Raw genomic sequence first — 21,239 nt, forward strand, 5'->3', positions numbered from 1 at the left:
CATTACACACACACACACGCCCACTCAACCATATAGTTAAACACACTATCTGCCAGGATAAACACACTTCAGTCTGTTTATTCTGCCCCCAGTTATGAATGACAAGTATTTATTGTATCATAAATACCTTTAGTTGTTCAGTGCATTCCCCATGTATCAATCTGATCCTTTACCTCTTTTCATCCCTTTTCTCTCACTTGTTAAATATTTGATCTTCTTAATTGCCTTTAAATTTCTCTTTATTGTTTCTGAGGAATTCAGAGCATGCAGATAAAAATAAAATTTGTTCTTGCTTTATTTATATGATACAGTTGGAAAAATCCCATAGAAAAACCTTAAACAATAAATTAATGAACTGTTTCAACTATTCCATGTAGCATATCCCTTTTTTATCATAGGAAGGCCTTTCATATTTCAGGAGCTCTTTCATTGCTCTTTTACAACAGCATGGCTGTGGTGAACTGACCTATCTGCAGTTCAGATCAAACATTGGATGTGTCAAATAAAAAAATATGAGAAAATAGGTCCGAGACTGTTAAGCAGCAGAAGCCCATATCAGACAAGTATGAGACAACATTTTTGCAGCAGCTGGTCTCCTCAGTTTCCAGATGTTTGTAGACTTTTGTGAGGGAATGTTAAACAGTGATAAAAACTACCCTATCCCAACTTCTCTGAGACATGTTGCTGCCATCAAATTCAAAGTGAGCTAATATTTTTCTAAAATACATTTTCTCAATTTAAAAAGTTGATACGTTTTCTATTGTGAATAAAATATAAAATCATGAGATTTTCACAACATTGCACTTTTTGTACATTATACACAGCTCCCCAGGTTTTTTTGACCTGAGTTGTATTTCTAACATTTGTATGAAAATTCATAGCCAAATGTCCATTGTGTCCAATCAACTTCAAAGTTAACTTGAAGGTCTAGCAGCCGGGTGTCTTGTCCAAAGATTAAATGCTCAAATTCATATTTATCTTTACCTATATCATTTACGTGTGGTGATTGAATAATAATAAGTTCCCAAAATGATTTACAATAATGTTTTATTTGAATAGACAATTCATAGTACCATCTGGTGGTGGGTTAAATTTCAAAATCACTCTTTTAATTATCTCTTAATTTCCATTTGGTTTCTGATATACAGAAACCATGTGGTTAATAAACATTGTAAAATGAGCCTGATTTCACCTGATCTGGTTACAGCTGGGACAGCTGAACAGACTATAGTCGAGGCTACATGTACACAAATCCTCTCAGCGGTAAAACAGTAAGACAGCAGCCTCGGTCATCTCTCTGGAGGCGCTCCAGCCTTGCTCCCTGCCCAGTCTGTCGTAGTCAAATGATGGGAAGTCCCCACACTGGTCAGGGTGGAAATATCCTCCTCCTCCTATACAGTACTGCAAACACACACACACACAAATATTGTCAGTACACTGGATATGCTTTGATATACAAGGTACCGTCCCTACACACTGCTCCCCAGGCGCTGCATTGGTGGCTGCCCACTGCTTCACTGGGTGAATGGGTTAAATGCAGAGGAGTAAGATTAGAGATTAGATGAAACTTTATTAATCCCTCGGGTGGGTTCCTCCGGGAAATTCAGTAATTTCCCTACGAGGACTAACACATACACATTATTAAGCATTATTATTATTAAGCATTTATACTTTGCTGTGATGACTCATTGCCAGCAGATGTGTGATGATTGATTACTCACATGTTCAGTGTTGTAACCAACAGTTGGCTTGACACCGGAGCAGATAGCCATGGCGGCACGTTCATAGTTTATTGCTCTGAATGTGATGAAGCCTGGTTCAAACTCCCCTTTCAAACAAGAAACATAAAAATATCATTAACTTTGGGATGCAATATACACTTAAAAACATTTTACTTAACCTTTTATTAGTATAGATGATAATCCACATGTATTCTATTCATCAATAATGGTATACAGACAGACAGACAGACAGACAGACAGACAGATAGATAGATAGATAGATAGATAGATAGATAGATAGATAGATAGATAGATAGATAGATAGATAGATAGATAGATAGATAGATAGATAGATAGATAGATAGATAGATAGATAGATAGATAGATAGATAGAGTTTTTATCTTCTTACTTCTTGAACTGGGTCCATACAACATTCTGGTGGACTCCTTATCCCCGTGGTCGTATACGATGGGAATAGCTGGCCCTCTGTCACCGCATGACCCAACATTGTATCTCACTGGATATTGCTGAAAAGATGAGACAGTCTTATCATGTGTAGATCTGCAGGTTTGTTTGTGTAGTTAACAATATTTTTAACAACTCTTTTATACTAAAAGGTCTCAGCTCTAACTGGTTAGAAGTGGCTCAGTGCTGGAGTTATTTGTATATCTGTAAATAGTTTCTGACTGAAAAGCAAACAAATGTAATGCTTTTGAAAATGCATTTTAAAAATCCACATTTGTAGCTGTGTGAATATGATTTTCTGGCTTCTGTGGAACAGCTACAGGCAAAAAGAGAAGAACACAGAGACAAATGACCAAACCTGGACAAAAAAAAGTATCCGAAGGGAGTGAAGGAGTGCAGCATCTCTGTTTTGGCGAGGTAACTTCTTACCATTTATTTAAATGTAACACTTTTAATTTAATTGTACAGGACATTTTGACAGAAAGGCGTCATAAGTGCAATATTCTTTCTTTGTGTAAGTCTTCAAGTGTTACAGGAAGAGAAAGAAATGCAAACAAAAACATTTATTTTTCCTTTTTTTCCTTTTCCCATGCACAGACCACCCAAAGAAGGACATCGATAGCAACAATTATTTGTGCAAAGTATCACCCATCCAGTAGTACCACCTTGTTAATGTCAGACACTAGCTGCCATGTAACTTATACCTAGCGGGTTGTGATCTTTTACCCTGGTTATAAGTTCAGTTTCTGCACAGCTAAATTACCTTGAAGAGCTGAAAGAGATTTCCTCCATACAGTCTGAGGAAGCGGTTTCCAGTGTGGTAGCGGAGGACGGCTGCAGCTTCCATGTTCCAGAATTCCAGCGGCAAGTTGTTGGGAATGTGCCACACAGACATGTCCTCAGCTGTTATATCGTAGTAACCTGGATTCTGGGAACGTGCACACACTACTGTGACACTACTAATGATTTTAATTAAAACTTTTGCCACAATTCTTTTACAACAGATAGATTTAAATAGTTCCATTTGCTCAGTTTTTTTTTTCCATCTTTGAATTTAGTCATCTTAAATTTATAAAATATCAAATGAAATTACAAAACAAAGTCTATAAAACAGGAATCCAAAATTATGGAGGACCACAAGAGCCATGTGCATCGAAATAAAGATTTCTGTGCTTAAATAATGAATTGTAGAATAAATTCTGCATTTGTAAATTCATTTTTGAGTTCCAATTTAATAAACTGCATTTCAAAATCAATCAATCAATTCAAAATTGCATGGGGAATCACAAAAAACATGGTCAGACAAAACACACAGACACTACAGGAGCAGATAAACCAATGATCTGACAAGGAAATAAAACTAACGAAATTCATGAAAGAAAGTGTACTTTAGAAGTAAAACAAGCAAGAAATAAAATATAAATCCTAAACACAGACTTATAGTGGTGACAGTGGAACAGGCACTAAAGGAAAGATGAGACAGAGGGAGGAACAGACATGGAAAACTCTTCTAGAGAAACAAAGTAATCAAAGCAGGGATCCAAGGACTCTAGAACAATGATAAAACACAAACTGAAATGTTATAATTAAGAATAGAAAAAAACCAAAATGCTCAGGACCCCAGGACTATGTTATTTTTCTCCCTAAGGACCTAGGGAGTGTGTGTGTGTGTGTGTGTGTGTGTGTGTGTGTGTGTGTGTGTGTGTGTGTGTGTGTGTGTGTGTGTGTGTGTGTGAGAGAGAGAGAGAGAGAGAGAGAGAGAGAGAGAGAGAGAGAGAGAGAGAGAGAGAGAAACATCAATTAACAGGTTTAGCCTTTGTTGATATTAAAACCCACTTTATGGATGCCTTATCGTAGAACATCTAACAGGTTTGGAAAATCTGATTAGAAACTGATTAGAGACACCAAATTAATGTATTTTATTATCCTACCATACATTTTTTATGTATAACTTTAATATGCAATTTAATTACAATTAGTTAAATGCAGTGAAATAAAAAATATGAATTAAAAGAAAGTAAAAAGCAAAATACGGAATTACTTAACCAACCTTGAAATAAAATAAAGTAGTGTTAATGTCTCTTTTCACCACTGGTGACTTGTTGCTTTACCTTAAAGTCATCAGAAGTGGCGCTCTCTACTGTTCCAAAGGTGTTTCTGTTGGACCAGTTCCCGTCTCCATCCGGCAGGTCAGCATTGTTTCCCTGCTGGCTGGACCAGCGATCACCCACAGTGCACCTCCCATAAACGCTGTTTTCATGGACGCTTGCCACCAGCGTCCATCCACCTCCCGCAGTAGTCATATCACAGTAAGTCTGGTACAGCATGCCATTACCTGTAGTCAGGTAGTATACTCCATCTGGAAATGTTTTAGCATTAAGATAACATAGTTGAGTCTTAAGAGGACATAAGTAAGTAAGTAAGTAAGGTCTATTTATTAAGCGCTTTTCGTAGACAGGCAGTCACAAAGCGCTGTACACAAAGGTTAAAATAAAGAAAACATTAAGTAATAAAATAGACAATATAAACAATGCAAATTCAAAACAATTCAAAAGTGTTGATTAATAGAAGGCCTGTTTAAACAAAAAAGTTTTTAACTGCATTTTAAAGGATTCCACAGAGTCAACCAAACATAGCTGTGGTGGTAGACTGTTCCACAGCCTTGGTGCCACAGACTGAAAGGCTCTGTCCCCTTTCGTCTTCAGTCATGTTCGGGGAACAACCAACAAACTCTGAGCCTGTGAGCAAAGACAACGAGCAGCAGTGTATTTTATAAGAAGCTTGGATAAATAATCTGGGGCCTGGCCATTTAGTGCTCTATATGTTAAAACAAGAATTTTAAAACGAATTCTAAAATCTATTGGGAGCCAATGTAAACAATATGAAATGGGAGTAATGTGAGCACGCTTGCTAGAGCGTGTTAGTAGCCTGGCCACTGCATTTTGTATAGCTTGGAGGCGAGAAAGAGATGATTTGTCCAAGATGGTAAACAGGGCATTACAATAATCTAAACGCGATGACACAAATGCATGAATAATTTTTTCTAATTCAGCTGAGGAAACCATATGTCGCAGTTTAGAAATGTTCCTTAAATGAAATGAAGCAGGAACGAGACAAAGACTTTACATGTGAGTCTGTGAGAAGAATCAAATATTATTCCAAGATTTCGAATATTTGACTTGGCAGAAGGACAGAAAGAGGCAAGAACCTGACTGATTTTAGAATGTAGTTCAGAAGGAGCTACAATCATGGTCTCTGTTTTATTTTTGTTTAAAACAAGGTAATTGTTAGAAAGCCAATCGGAGATTTGAGTTAAACACTGGACTAGGGTGGACAGCCTATCCAGCTGATGAGGCTTAAAAGACATATGCAGCTGAATGTCATCGGCATAGAAATGATAAGAAATGTCGCTAAAAGATTGAATAATTCCAGCTAAAGGGAGAATATAAAAAGAAAATAATAATGGACCCAAAACTGAGCTCTGTGGAACTCCACAGGTTAGGGGGGCAATGTTAGAGGTAAACCTGTCCGTCCTAACAGAAAAGGTCCTATCTGATAAGTAGGAAGAAAACCAGTCTAAGGCAGATCCAGATATGCCAGCCAAAACCTTCAACCTGTTAAGTAGGATTTTATGGTCAGTGGTATCAAAGGCTGCACTGAGGTCAAGCAAAATGATCACAGAACAATCCCCTGCATCAGAAGCCATTAATAAATCATTATAGACCCTTAAGAGAGCGGTCTCAGTAGAGTGATGCTTTTGAAAGCCAGACTCAAAAGGGTCAGCAATCTGTAATCTGCATAGTAAGGACCTGAACTGATTTTCTACAATTTTTTCCAGTAATTTGCTTAAAAATGGCAATTTTGAAATTGGCCGGTAATTACTAGTTAAGCTAGGATCTAGATTCTGTTTTTTTAATAGAGGAGTTACCTCGGCATGTTTAAAATAGGATGGGACACTGCCTTGCCTCAGTGAACTGTTGATGATGGATAGCAATGTGGGACCAATGCTGGTCATTAAGTGTGATTGAAGAAAAGGAAGTAAATGACCCATGACACCGAGGGGTATCTTCAGGGAGGCACTTGAGGAGATTTTGGATCTCAGGTCCTTCACCTTATTTACAAAGTGATGGAGAGAAGTATTACAATCTTCATCAGAAAGTAATATAGCATGCTGAGTTGGAGGAGAAACAATACTGTTGATGGTAAATATAAATGCCATAAATGCCTTGGATTGTTGTGTTAAGTTAATGAAATGTGAACACATTGTCCTTACCTTCTCGTTCATCATATCTGTCCCTGAGCTCTTTACAGCTCCTTACAACATACATGGATCTGTTCCTCACTTTCACCAAGTGCTCAAAATTTGTCCTGGTGAAGTTCTGCATCCTCTCAGCATACTCTCTTGTTTCTGTGATATTTACTAAAAATGAAAGCAATTTAAGAATATTAAAATTTTGACAGCAGGAAGGAAAGTACACAGAGCATATGTATTGTGTTGTATCACCTAAGACTAGTTCACACATTTTGAATTACCTATTTGTGAAGAAGGAACCTCTGCAAAGGACACGTGTTCCAATGACAGCAGACCCACAAAAAGCAAAAATATGTTGTGTAACATCTCTATGAGGGGAAAAAAACCATTTAAACAATCAAACTCAGTGTTATTTCACACAACCATTCATAAGTTGTAGTAATTATTGTTAAGCTTACAAAACCTTTGAGAATATGCATGCGTGTGTTTTTACTTCACTTGTGTTGTATTTCCTTCTTGAAGAGATGTCTAACTAATAAATGAAACTGGTTTCGTGTACTGAGAAAGAAGTGGTGTGATGACTCTGAGTATGAGAAATGTTTATGAAGTTACACATATAAAGTTAGTGATTTTTTTTATTGTTTCCTTGTTGGCAGAATGATTTGTGTTGAGTCATACACCAATAATAACTAAGCAAATAGGGCTTTGATGTGTTGTCTGTCAGTTTCACTAGGACTGAAACCATGGTAATCTAGCGTAGCGTATACATTTGGCATCAATAGCATAAATGACATAAATGAAAGTTTCCACACCGAGTGATCAAGCACTCATCAAGACTTAACATGGAGAGCTGTTCAGAGTCAGTTTGATGTCGATATAGTCAATTTTTGTTCCACATGTTTACACTGACTGGCTAACTATATTGCTCAGGTTGGAAAATCTTGCAAAAAAAGAAATCTTCTCAAAGACATCGGAAATAATTTCTTGTTTTAGTGATATCAATGGTACAGGAGTTCAAAATGCATACAGTGTGAAATCTGATCTCAGTTCTTTTTGAAGCTTTAATAAATGCTACATTACTAAAGAAATGTAAACGCTTTAATTTCTCTGCTCAAACATAGAATAATTCCCAGGAATTTTCACTCGTTTAGATTCATATTTTGAATGTAAGGGGTATTCATTTCTAAACTACAATTAAACAAAAAAAATCAAGTTTTTTTTTATTAAATCTCCATTTATAACTGTGAGGACACCCAATCCCGTGACATCTGGCAACCATCCCTCCTGTTTGGTTTTCACAAACTGTCGCAGTGTTGATGGATAACTATATCGTGTTGCAATTCATTGCAAAAATGAAACTAATACTAATTTTGGTAAGCTTTGATATAATGACGCAATGGTTATTAAAGAATATTTTAGCGATCAAAAATTCATGCATGGATAAAAAGTCTGACAACAAACCTTGGTCTACTCTACTCAAAAAATTCTGAGCCAAAGTTTATTATAAATGTGGGCTCAGTCAAGTGAATCCAAAGGGAAAACCTGTCAAATGTTTTAGCTCAGATTTGGATCACTATAACGTTGCAATTAATGCAGAATTGTCAGTTCTAAACTGCAGTTTATTGCAGTTAAAATTTAATTATTTCCGGTCCACTTCTAATTTGATGTAGTCTTGAGTCACTATAAATCAATCATTGTTAGAATGTAGCTATAGACTCTGGCTCTCTGTACCAATTATGTTTTTTCTCAAAAAACAAAATTCTTTAGAAAACATTTGTTTCGCAAAGTGTTTGTTTTTCTTAAACTAACAAAACTAAACAAAGTGCCATAACAATTGCCATCACAACCCCAAAAAGGGCTGGTATCTCCTTCGTAATTTTCTTAAATCTAAAATGTGTTAATTAAACAATGTCTTTCAATGAGGAGATCCAAAAAGTAAATCCACGCCACGATAATAAGTATGAATAAAAACTGGATCCTCATTTACTCTGTTTGTCTGATAGCACCAAATAAACATGGATAGTAAAGAACTACTTCTGATCAATCTTAGCTAATGATTATTATTGTGTACAACAGGAAAACTGCAATTTGTATCCCTACCGTGTAAATTCGATCGTGTGTCGAAAAAGATCAAGTTTGCAGTTGGAATGAGAATTCTGTTCACATAACAGAGAGTTTTGGTCACACGACATCAAGACCAAAGTCTGACTTGAAAACTAGGCCAAGCGGTTGTTTCCTTGTCTTTATGAATCATCACTATATTCAATAACTGAATCTAACTTTTACTGGTATTGAACTTTGGACTGTTTTTGACAGGATGCTGTCCTAAAAGGGTATGGTTGCATAGATTTATTTTTTACAATTTGGACCAGGATATCTCCTTCAGCATTAAGAAACAACACGTCAGAGGCCTGCCTTTATTCGTTTGCGCAATACCGCTAAAAGTAGAAACTTCCTGTCTTAAGGTGAAGCTAAAAACTAATTCATGCATTTGTTACTTCAAGGATGGACTATGCTCATGCGGCAGTACTGACAGGGACTGGAGAGAGAGAGAGCATATTTCCCTTATTAATTTATCTTAACTGGCTGCCTGCTAAATCCAGCATTGAATTTAAGTCCTTCTCCACAAAATCTTTAACAACGAGACCCTGTCATATTTTAAAGGCTTCAAAGTACCATTCACCCCAACAGAGTGCTTCGCTTTTAGAGGGCAGGCTTATTTGTGGTTTCCACAGTGTAAAAGAAAAATATTGTTAATTTCACAAAAGAAAAAAAAAGTCAACTGCGTTTGCCAGAATAATTCTGTTAAAAAAAACAACAACAAAACAGTAAATTGTAAATAAGAGTACAGAGCAAGCTGTAAATCTTACAGTTTAAGGCCTTTTCTGTTGGATTAGCATGACCTGTTATTAAACACTTTTTTTCCCTGTGCGATTTATACAAAGTTGTTACTTATCGTACACTGAAACCCATTCAGTTTCACAGAAAAATACAAAATAAACAATATATGTTATAAAACTCTCATTTCACTGAATGTTTTGGAAGGTATGCTCATAATATTCCAATACAGTTTTCTTTCTCATATAAGTGTTTTTCAATATTAATGCTTTACAGTGGAAGTAGCATCTAAATATTTCAATATCATCATTTTTGAAAAATGTTTTCATTGTAATTTGAGTTACACCTCTAAGCACCCTCTAATGCTTGCAAGATTTTACACATCTGAACATACTAAAAATAATGTGTTCCTTTAAAGTAGGTAAAAACAACTTCACATAATTTACTGGCTTTTACCTTTACTGTTTCACAAAGGGTTAAAAAGGTAATGTTCACAATATAGACTTTTTGAATGTGGATATTTTAATAAACCAATTTAGCAGGAGCAATCCAAAAGCTGAATCAGATACTAATAATTACATAATCATCACTGAAATTATTATTATTATATTATTATTATTATTATTATTATTATAATCCTGATTCTTAATGCTGATCTTTAGAGGAGGATGGGTGCATCCAGGCCGGAAGATGCACTTATCTTCGTTCCATGTCGATATAATCCAATAGGAAAGGTACAAATTTTCCCAAATCCTGTGTGACTGAAATCCTGCCCAGCAAAAATGAGTAGAGAGATAAAAGTCAAAAATTATAATTCCAATTTATAAATCCACAGTGTTTAATCCCAAATGCTTCTAAGACCCCTCTTTTATACATATTTGGCCACGTGCATTGCACTGTCCTTATAATTTATAACTGCAATCACTGTGTTAAAAGAGGCAAGCTACTTAAATCCTGATTTCTTGTTTTTGATGATTTCTATTTCAAACTTTATTTACAATGTTAGAGTCTACCTGCAAATCACACATCTGATTGTCTTTATCTGTTGTGTTTTCTCATGCTCTAATACAAAAATTCCTTGTGCAGTTGTCAAACTTTATTATAAAAGTTTGCCAAAAAAAAACCTTCAAGACCACAATACACTCTTATAACGGTATTTTGCACCTGTATGCATTAAGTTAAATTGAAATTAGGAAGTAATCGTAGCTACTTAACATTACACACACACACACGCACATGCACACACACACACACACACACACACTCTCAACCATATAGTTAAAAACACTATCTGCCAGGATAAACACACTTCAGTCTGTTTATTCACTGAAAAAAGGGGATTGGCCATCTCTTGGATTTATATAAGTATCTTGCGTGTATTTAACACAGTTGCCTCATGCTTTAAAGTTAATTGTAACTACAGTGGCTTGCAAAAGTATTCGGCCCCCTTGAACTTTTCCACATTTTATCACATTACAGCCACAAACATGAATCAATTTCATTGGAATTTCACATGAAAGACCAATACAAAGTGGTGTACATGTGAGAAGTGGAACGAAAATTATACATGATTCCAAACATTTTTTACAAATAAATAACTGCAAAGTGGGGTGTGCATAATTATTCAGCCCCCTGAGTCAATACTTTGTAGAACCACCTTTTGCTGCAATTACAGCTGCCAGTCTTTTAGGGTATGTCTCTACCAGCTTTGCACATCTAGAGACTGAAATTCTTGCCCATTCTTCTTTGCAAAACAGCTCCACAACTGCCCTGTGATGGCCTCAGAGGTTGTCTAAGAGAATGTTGGGAGCAACAACACCATGAAGTCCAAAGAACACACCAGACAGGTCAGGGATAAAGTTACTGAGAAATTTAAAGCAGGCTTAGGCTACAAAAAGATTTCCCAAGCCTTGAACATCCCACGGTGCACTGTTCAGGCCATCATTCAGAAATGGAAGGAGTATGGCACAACTGTAAACCTACCAAGACAAGGCCGTCCACCTAAACTCACAGGCCGAACAAGGAGAGCGCTGATCAGAAATGCAGCCAAGAGGCCCATGGTGACTCTGGACGACCTGCAGAGATCTACAGCTCAGGTGGGGGAATCTGTCCATAGGACAACTATTAGTCGTGCACTGCACAAAGTTGGCCTTTATGGAAGAGTGGCAAGAAGAAAGCCATTGTTAACAGAAAACCATAAGAAGTCCCGTTTGCAGTTTGCCACAAGCCATGTGGGGGACACAGCAAACATGTGGAAGAAGGTGCTCTGGTCAGATGAGACCAAAATGGAACTTTTTGGCTAAAATGCAAAATGCTATGTGTGGCAGAAAACTAACACTGCACATCACTCTGAACACACCATCCCCACTGTCAAATATGGTGGTGGCAGCATCATGCTCTGGGGGTGCTTCTCTTCAGCAGGGACAGGGAACCTGGTCAGAGTTGATGGGAAGATGGATGGAGCCAAATACGGGGCAATCTTGGAAGAAAACCTCTTGGAGTCTGCAAAAGACTTGAGACTGGGGCGGAGGTTCACCTTCCAGCAGGACAACGACCCTAAACATAAAGCCAGGGCAACAATGGAATGGTTTAAAACAAAACATATCCATGTGTTAGAATGGCCCAGTCAAAGTCCAGATCTAAATCCAATCGAGAATCTGTGGCAAGATCTGAAAACTGCTGTTCACAAATGCTGTCCATCTAATCTGACTGAGCTGGAGCTGTTTTGCAAAGAAGAATGGGCAAGAATTTCAGTCTGTAGATGTGCAAAGCTGGTAGAGACATACCCTAAAAGACTGGCAGCTGTAATTGCAGCAAAAGGTGGTTCTACAAAGTACTGACTCAGGGGGCTGAATAATTATGCACACCCCACTTTGCAGTTATTTATTTGTAAAAAATGTTTGGAATCATGTATGATTTTCGTTCCACTTCTCACGTGTACACCACTTTGTATTGGTCTTTCACGTGGAATTCCAATAAAATTGATTCATGTTTGTGGCTGTAATGTGACAAAATGTGGAGAAGTTCAAGGGGGCCGAATACTTTTGCAAGCCACTGTATATAGTGTAGAAACTACATGATATGCAGAGAGGGTATATTAAATTGTTCATATCATGTTCAAGCGAAGTAAGTCAATAATATAGCAATGTTAAATCTCGTGACACTTTCGGTCTCGTGCGCTTTGGATCGTGGTTTGAGGAAGGCATCCGTCTCAGTCAAGTCAAGCAGCCGCCTCTGCTTTTTTCGGTATACCGAAAAAAGTAAATTGGGTGGTTGTTACCTTAAAAAAAGTCTACCTTGCAATTTGAACACAAAAATGTCATGTTTCTATTTTAAATGTAATTAAATCATGTAGGATCTGTATGAAATTCAACAACTTAACTTTGTTCTTGTTGAGATGACATGATACAATCTAGTTAAAGTGGTTAGTTGCTGGAATCATGAAATTCACAAGATCGCACGAGATTTAAAACTGCAGGAAAATCACTGAAGTTATAAGAGGCAGACAACTACACACACACCATGTGTATGCTATTGCTATTTATTGTGGACAAAAATGTACAGAAAATTCAGCATCAAGCCTTGAAATCATAGCTTTCCTACTTTTGTTAAGCCTAGATTGGTGGCATGGTGGTTAGTGCTGTTGCCTCAGAGCAAGAAACTCCTGGGTTTAAATCCACCATCTGACTAGTTTGCAGTGGTTTCTCTCTGGGTATTCTGGTTTCCTCCCACAGTTAAAAATCATGCAGTTATTAGAGTTAGGTTAATTGGTGAATGTGAGTGCAAATGGTTGTTTGTCTCTATGTGATAGACTGGTGAGGGTATACCCTGCCTCTTAACCTATCACTTCGGGGTTATCCCACAGCCCCCCGGTAAGAGGATAGTAGTCATTTTAAATCCATGAAATTTTTAGGTTAACCAGACTCTAGACTTTGTTGAACATTATGTAATATGAAGACAACACGTAGTATTGGGGTAAAAGTTATTGAATAGTGCTGAAATAAAATGACAAATTTGTGAAGGATTAAAACATTCCAAGAGCTCAACTTACTTCATCTAAACATGTTTCAATCACGTTTTATCAACACAAAATGCACAGGTTTATTGAATATGAATAAGTTGTGTTGATTTAACTCACTTGTTTAAGTTTCTGCCAAAGCAAAACAGTTGTGTGCAACCAATGTCCACTATTGAATCAAGTAAATCCAACATGGTCTTTTTTTCAGTGTATGAGACAACATTTTTGCAGCAGCTGGTCTCCTCAGTTTCCAGATGTTTGTAGACTTTTGTGAGGGAATGTTAAACAGTGATAAAAACTACCCTATCCCAACTTCTCTGAGACATGTTGCTGCCATCAAATTCAAAGTGAGCTAATATTTTTCTAAAATACATTTTCTCAATTTAAAAAGTTGATACGTTTTCTATTGTGAATAAAATATAAAATCATGAGATTTTCAAAACATTGCACTTTTTGTACATTATACACGGCTCCCCAGGTTTTTTTGACCTGAGTTGTATTTCTAACATTTGTATGAAAATTCATAGCCAAATGTCCATTGTGTCCAATCAACTTCAAAGTTAACTTGAAGGTCTAGCAGCCGGGTGTCTTGTCCAAAGATTAAATGCTCAAATTCATATTTATCTTTACCTATATCATTTACGTGTGGTGATTGAATAATAATAAGTTCCCAAAATGATTTACAATAATGTTTTATTTGAATAGACAATTCATAGTACCATCTGGTGGTGGGTTAAATTTCAAAATCACTCTTTTAATTATCTCTTAATTTCCATTTGGTTTCTGATATACAGAAACCATGTGGTTAATAAACATTGTAAAATGAGCCTGATTTCACCTGATCTGGTTACAGCTGGGACAGCTGAACAGACTATAGTCGAGGCTACATGTACACAAATCCTCTCAGCGGTAAAACAGTAAGACAGCAGCCTCGGTCATCTCTCTGGAGGCGCTCCAGCCTTGCTCCCTGCCCAGTCTGTCGTAGTCAAATGATGGGAAGTCCCCACACTGGTCAGGGTGGAAATATCCTCCTCCTCCTATACAGTACTGCAAACACACACACACACAAATATTGTCAGTACACTGGATATGCTTTGATATACAAGGTACCGTCCCCACACTGCTCCCCAGGCGCTGCATTGGTGGCTGCCCACTGCTTCACTGGGTGAATGGGTTAAATGCAGAGGAGTAAGATTAGAGATTAGATGAAACTTTATTAATCCTCGGTGGGTTCCTCCGGAAATTCAGTAATTTCCCTACGAGGACTAACACATACACATTATTAAGCATTATTATTATTAAGCATTTATACTTTGCTGTGATGACTCATTGCCAGCAGATGTGTGATGATTGATTACTCACATGTTCAGTGTTGTAACCAACAGTTGGCTTGACACCGGAGCAGATAGCCATGGCGGCACGTTCATAGTTTATTGCTCTGAATGTGATGAAGCCTGGTTCAAACTCCCCTTTCAAACAAGAAACATAAAAATATCATTAACTTTGGGATGCAATATACACTTAAAAACATTTTACTTAACCTTTTATTAGTATAGATGATAATCCACATGTATTCTATTCATCAATAATGGTATACAGACAGACAGACAGACAGATAGATAGATAGATAGAGTTTTTATCTTCTTACTTCTTGAACTGGGTCCATACAACATTCTGGTGGACTCCTTATCCCCGTGGTCGTATACGATGGGAATAGCTGGCCCTCTGTCACCGCATGACCCAACATTGTATCTCACTGGATATTGCTGAAAAGATGAGACAGTCTTATCATGTGTAGATCTGCAGGTTTGTTTGTGTAGTTAACAATATTTTTAACAACTCTTTTATACTAAAAGGTCTCAGCTCTAACTGGTTAGAAGTGGCTCAGTGCTGGAGTTATTTGTATATCTGTAAATAGTTTCTGACTGTAAAGCAAACAAATGTAATGCTTTTGAAAATGCATTTTAAAAATCCACATTTGTAGCTGTGTGAATATGATTTTCTGGCTTCTGTGGAACAGCTACAGGCAAAATGAGAAGACCACAGAGAAAAATGACCAAACCTGGACAAAAAATAATGTCCAAAGGGACAGAGTGCAGCATCTCTGTTTTGGCTAGGTAACTTCTTACCATTTATTTAAATTTAACACTATCAATTTAATTGAACAGAAGATATTGACAGAAAGGCGTCATAAGTGCAATATTCTTTCTTTGTGTAAGTCTTCAAGTGTTACAGAAAGAGAAAGAAATGCAAACAAAAACATTTATTTTTCAGTTTCCTTTTCCCATGCACAGACCACCCAAAGAAAGAGATCAATGGCAACAATCATTTGTACAAAGTATCACCCATCCAGTAGTACCACCTTGTTAATGACAGACACTAGCTGCCAGGTAACTTATACCTAGCGGGTTGTGATCTTTTACCCTGGTTATAAGTTTGGTTTCTGGACAGCTAAATTACCTTGAAGAGCTGAAAGAGATTTCCTCCATACAGTCTGAGGAAGCGGTTTCCAGTGTGGTAGCGGAGGACGGCTGCAGCTTCCATGTTCCAGAATTCCAGCGGCAAGTTGTTGGGAATGTGCCACACAGACATGTCCTCAGCTGTTATATCGTAGTAACCTGGATTCTGGGAATGTGCACACACTACTGCTATGACTTTAAATAAGACTTTTGCCACACTTATGCCATACTTATTTTGAAATTATATTGGGTAAATTTTCTCATTTTACTCAACTTTTCATGACAGAAAACTTACTTTAAAAGTAAGTTTTGAAAAAGAAAAAAAAGACAATTCCTAAATACAGAGACTCATAACAGAGACGGAAAATGAGAATATAAAGTAATCAAAGCAGAAATTCAAGGACTCAACAAGGGCTCCAAACTCCAGAAAAACCATAAAACACAAAGAGAATACAAACATGAAAATGCAGCCTCCCCAAAAAAACTGTAACTCTTTATTATGTTTTACCCAAATAACTTTTAGGTACAGCTAGTTGTAGGTGATTGTAGCTAGCCAGTTTTAAATAGTAGAGTACAGTAAAGGTGCACAGTTCAAAGGTACGTTTTATTGAGTCTTTATCTTTACATCTATTTTCTGGTAAATCCGATTAGAAGTGGAACTAAATTGATGTACCATACTCTGTTTAATGTGTAATGATGATATTATTACAATCAGTGAAATGCAGTGGAATAAAACAAATATATGGAAAGGAAGTAGAAAACAATAAAAGGAATTACTTAACTGATCTCCAAATAAAGTAGTGTTAATGTCTCATGTCACCTGGTGACTTGTTACTTTACCTTAAAGTCATCAGAAGTGGCGCTCTCTACTGTTCCAAAGGTGTTTCTGTTGGACCAGTTCCCGTCTCCATCCGGCAGGTCAGCATTGTTGCCCTGTTGGCTGGACCAGCGATCTCCCACAGTGCACCTTCCATAAATGCTGTTCTCATGGACGCTCGCCACCAGCGTCCATCCGCCTCCAGCTGTGGTCATGTCACAGTAAGTCTGGTACAGCATGCCATTACCTGTTGTCAGGTAGTATACTCCATCTGGAAATGTTTTAGCATTAAGAGAACATAATTCAGTCTTAAGAGGACATAAATGCCTTTGATTGTTGTGTAACGTTTATTAATCTTGTCTTTACCTTCTCGTTCATCATATCTGTCCCTGAGCTCTTTACAGCTCCTTGCAGCACGAATGGATCTGTTCCTCAGTTTCTCCAAGCGCTCAGAGTTTGTCCTGGTGAAGTTCTGCATCCTCTCAGCATACTCTCTTGTTTCTGTGATATTTACTAAATATAAAAGCAATTTAAGTACGCGGCTGTAAGCATATATGTGTTGCATCACCTACAGCTAATAGAAATAGTTCACACACTTTTGAATTACCTATTTGTGAAGAAGGAACCTCTGCAAAGGACACATGTTCCAATGACAGCAGACCCACAAAAAGCAAAAGTATGTTGTGTAACATCTCTGAGAGGGAAAAAAGCCATATTAGGTCAATTTAAACAAACTGCCCCATGTTCTCTCACACAGCCATTCATAACCTGTAGTAATTATTGTTAAGATTACAAAACCTTTCAGAATATGAATATGCATGTGTGTGTTTTTACTTCACCTTTGTTGTATTTCCTTCTTCGAAGAGATGTCTTGCAAATAATAAAGCTGGTTTCAGGTACTGAAAAAGGAGTGATGTAAAATCAGAAATGTGTAAATTAAAAATAGTCTTTCCGTGAGGACATCCACATGTAAATCCACAGCAGGATAATAAGTATGAATTTAAAACTAGATACACATTAATAGAGATAGTTTTGGTCACATGACAATAAGTGCAAAGTCTGAGTTAAACTAGGCCAAGTGATTGTTTGCCAATATTTATGAATCATCATTATAGTTAATAATTGAATCCAATTTTTACAGTTATTGAACTTTGGACTGTTCTTGACAGGATGCTTTAGGATGCTCTCCTAAAATGGTATCATTGGTGAAGGCACTGGAAAAAAATCATAATTTTTGACCAGGATATGTCCTTCATAAGACAACATGTAGGAATTAATTTGTTTGTGCAATATCACTAAAATTTGAAACATCCTGTCTCAGGGTAATGCTGAAAACTAGTTCATGCATTTATTACTTCTAGGATGAACTATTGTAATTCATTATTATCAGGTTGTTCTAAAAACTCCCTGAAAAGCCTTTAGCTGATGTAAAATGCTGCAGCAAGAGTACTGACAGGGACTAGAAAGAGAGAATATATTTCTATTATTAACTTCTCTTCATTCGCTCCCTGTTAAATCCGATTTTAAAATCCTGCTCCTCACATTAAAAATCTTGAATAATCAGGACCTGTCACATTTTAGATACCTTAACATAACATACAGACTTATTCATTGTTCCTATGCTGGGAAAAAACAAACAAACTTCTGTTTGTTTGTTTGTTTATTTTATTAAAGAAAAAACTAAAATGGCAGCTGTGGTTGCCAGAATAATTAGACAATTAAACAAGAGCACTGAAGCTATGAATCTTACAGTTTATGTCATGGTCCCCGTGTCTGCCCGGCTGACCCAGGTTGGCTAGTCAGAGATTATATGTACACAAATCCTCTCAGTGGTAAAACAGTAAGGCAGCAGCCTCAGTCATCTCCCTGGAGGCGCTACAGCAGGGGTACGCAACTCCAGGCCTCAAGTGCTGGTGTCCTGCAGGTTTTAGATGTGTCCTTGATCCAACACGGCTGATTCAGATGGCTAAATGACCTCCTCAACATGTCTTGAAGTTCTCCAGAGGCCTGGGAATGAACGAATCATTTGATTCAGGTTTGTTGATCCAGGGTGAAATCTAAAACCCACAGGACACTGGAGGCACTTGAGGCCTGGAGTTGCGTACCCCTGCGCTACAGCCTTGGTCGTAGTCAAATGATGGGAAGTCCCCACTTTGCTCCGGGTTGAAATATCCTCCTCCTCTTATACAGTACTGCAAACACAGACACACATATTGTCAGTACACTGGATATAATTTGTTGTGATGATTCATTGCCAGCAAATAGGTGATGATTGACTACTCACGTGTTCAGTGTTGCAACAACACTGGCCTTGACACCAGAGCAGATAGCCATGGCCGCACATTGACAGTTTACTGCTCTGAATATGACAAAGCATGGTTCAAACTCCCCTTTCAAACAGAAAACATAAAAATATGAATAACTTTGGGCTGCAATTTACACTGAAAAAATTAGCAACATGTACACAAATAAGCCTGATTTCACCTGAACTGGTTACAGCTGGGACTGCTGAATAGACTATAGTCAGAGGCCACATGTGCACAGATCCTCTCAGTGGTAAGACAGTAAGACCTTGGTCATCTCTTTGGAGGCGTTCCAGCCTTGCTGATATCCTGGTCTGTCTTTGTCAAATGATGGGAAGTCCCCACATTCCAAAGGGTGGAAATATCCTCCTCTTATACAGAACTGCAAACAAACAAACACACAGATGTGATTTTTACACTGTGTATAGTTTTAATGACTCAGTGCTGCCAGATGTGTGTAAGAACCTCAGCATACTCTCTTGTTTCTGTGATATTTACTAGATATAAAAGCAATGTAACTACACTGAGTACGTGGCTATAAGCATATATATGTGTTGTATCAACTTTTTATTTTCTAACCATTCATATTAGATGCCCCCTGAGCTTCCCTGAATCGCTCACCTGTTGTCATCCTCATCCGGCGTTTTGGTCACCTAACTTCCCTTAGGTGTTACAGGTAGGAGTTGTCGCCTCCGCCTGAATTGGCTGTACTTTTGTTGATTGCTGTTATTCATGTTACAGAAATCACCTGTGGATTATCTTCCTGAAGCCTCCCATCGCTGCTGGTATGTGTTTATTTTCTGCCATACGTTTATTATTTTCCTTGGTGGTAAACAAGTGTGTTTATAGGTTGTAGCAGAAGCCTCCTATGGGCCACTTTGTTAACAAATTGAGCGGAAGTGTGGGCCTTAGTGGGCGGCCAATAGCCTTAATAGCCCTAATAGCGGGGCCGTTACTGTTTTTCCAGGCTACACTTACAGAAGTGCTCCTACTTTGCCTTTTCTTTTGGATCTTTTTTTTTTTTTTTGTCTTTACTTTCGGCATTTTTTTCCCATCTCACTGGAAGTGGACATTTTAGAAAAGCAGTTGAGCCATACATGCAAGATGGGAGCCTGTTGACGTGCATGTTAATGGGTTTTTGTGCAGATTTTTGATCAATTTAAGATTGAAAGAGTGGACTAGCAGTTATAAACTGCATATAAATACTGCATATAAAAAATAAAATATTTTCAAGATTTTTTTTAAAAAATGAAGTTTTAAACCAATAAAATTTCTATTTGTATCCTTTCCATGTGGATTCTGTCCTGGGTTGAAATAAGGCAGTTGGAATAAGGCTTTCATTCACATAACAGAACAATATATAGAGCTGTGACATTAAGAGCAAAGTTTAAATTTATAACTGGGTCAAGTTACTGTTTACCAGTGTTCATAAATCATGTCTGCAGTCATAAATCTAATATCATTTTTACTGATACTGGATGTTGGACTGACCTCGACTGTCCTAAAATGTTGAAGGTTGGTGACTGTGGACAAATTTCTGTTGTTTCACTTTTCCATGTTGTTTAATTATAACAAAATGATTTGTAATCCTCCTAAAGTCCACATTTAAGTCTTGGCCCAAACTCTCCAACATAAATTAGTGGGTGTAATATCTGACTTCAGCCACTAGATGCCGTCGTTCTCGTCCCTGTATCAGGTTCATTTTCTGACCAGGACAGACAAAAACTCTGCTGTTTTCCCTCCGAGCCCGTCTCATCGTAGTCTATTCTTAGAGGTTAGAGGGACACTGTGAGAGTGGGCTGGAAGGTTTTCTGACACCTCGCACTAATAATTCAACTGCCTCACACAACAGAACGAATGAAATCTGGCAGGAAAGATGTACACAGCTGCACCGGCCACTTGTGGCCGTCTGTTGGAACCGTTTCTTCTTATTAATAAAGCATTGTGTGTCCTCTTCTTGCACTTCCCCAATTGTTTTCTCTCCTCCTCCAAGTGTTTTTTTCAACCCTGAAGCTATTTTTGGCTCTTGTCCCATGTACAAATGTAAATCAAAACTGTTACATAAACGCACGTCTGAATTATTTACTGCCTTTGAATGGACACTGGCATTGGCAAAGGTTATTTTTCTTTTAGTTTCTCTGAATGATTGTTTAATCAAAGTAATTTTAAACCTTAGTAAGCCTGCGATGTTTCATTTTAACTAAAAATGTTGTTTTACAAGAATAAGATTTAGTTCTGTTTCTGCATTCATTTTTTTATTCTGTAGCTATTTTCAGTGCAGATTAAATTCTGGCAAACACACAGCTTTGACTCGGTTTAGTGGAATACTCTAGACTACCTCTACCTTTACTTTTTTTAACTTTCT

The 21,239-nt window shown here is 37.4% G+C and overlaps 2 protein-coding genes across 2 annotated transcripts; both read right to left on the reverse strand.

Moving 5' to 3' along the window:
* Positions 1 to 1,030: 1,030 nt before the first annotated feature.
* LOC120440695 (intelectin-like) lies at positions 1,031 to 8,671 on the reverse strand. Its single transcript, XM_039613803.1, has 8 exons — positions 8,540 to 8,671; positions 6,721 to 6,807; positions 6,461 to 6,607; positions 4,299 to 4,546; positions 2,951 to 3,115; positions 2,132 to 2,249; positions 1,722 to 1,828; positions 1,031 to 1,401 (listed from the first exon to the last, which is right to left on the reverse strand). The coding sequence occupies exons 2-8, from the start codon at positions 6,803 to 6,805 to the stop codon at positions 1,258 to 1,260; spliced, it is 1,014 nt and encodes a 337-aa protein (XP_039469737.1). The 5' UTR covers positions 6,806 to 6,807; positions 8,540 to 8,671; the 3' UTR covers positions 1,031 to 1,257.
* Positions 8,672 to 13,971: 5,300 nt separating this feature from the next.
* On the reverse strand, positions 13,972 to 18,753 carry LOC116311114 (intelectin-like). Its single transcript, XM_031728142.2, has 9 exons — positions 18,322 to 18,753; positions 17,411 to 17,470; positions 17,179 to 17,265; positions 16,938 to 17,084; positions 16,595 to 16,842; positions 15,756 to 15,920; positions 14,944 to 15,061; positions 14,658 to 14,764; positions 13,972 to 14,342 (listed from the first exon to the last, which is right to left on the reverse strand). Exons 3-9 carry the CDS (start codon positions 17,261 to 17,263, stop codon positions 14,199 to 14,201), a joined length of 1,014 nt encoding a protein of 337 aa, XP_031584002.2. The 5' UTR covers positions 17,264 to 17,265; positions 17,411 to 17,470; positions 18,322 to 18,753; the 3' UTR covers positions 13,972 to 14,198.
* Between the last annotated feature and the right edge of the window lie 2,486 nt (positions 18,754 to 21,239).

The sequence above is a fragment of the Oreochromis aureus genome, linkage group 6 (genome assembly GCF_013358895.1).
Source record: "Oreochromis aureus strain Israel breed Guangdong linkage group 6, ZZ_aureus, whole genome shotgun sequence".
NCBI classification, from domain to species: domain Eukaryota; kingdom Metazoa; phylum Chordata; class Actinopteri; order Cichliformes; family Cichlidae; genus Oreochromis; species Oreochromis aureus.

Excerpts from the sequence above, each read along its gene's own strand:
- LOC116311114 (XM_031728142.2), bottom strand. The coding sequence starts at position 17,263 with ATGTTACACAACATACTTTTGCTTTTTGTGGGTCTGCTGTCATTGGAA. Across the intron at positions 16,843-16,937 it reads CAGATATGATGAACGAGAAG|ATGGAGTATACTACCTGACA; the intron begins GTAAAGACAAGA and ends AAACATTTCCAG. Across the intron at positions 14,765-14,943 it reads GTATGGACCCAGTTCAAGAA|GGGAGTTTGAACCAGGCTTC; the intron begins GTAAGAAGATAA and ends CTTGTTTGAAAG.
- LOC120440695 (XM_039613803.1), bottom strand. The coding sequence starts at position 6,805 with ATGTTACACAACATATTTTTGCTTTTTGTGGGTCTGCTGTCATTGGAA. Across the intron at positions 6,608-6,720 it reads GGTTCCTTCTTCACAAATAG|TAAATATCACAGAAACAAGA; the intron begins GTAATTCAAAAT and ends TTTCATTTTTAG. Across the intron at positions 1,402-1,721 it reads TTGGTTACAACACTGAACAT|TACTGTATAGGAGGAGGAGG; the intron begins GTGAGTAATCAA and ends GTGTGTTTGCAG.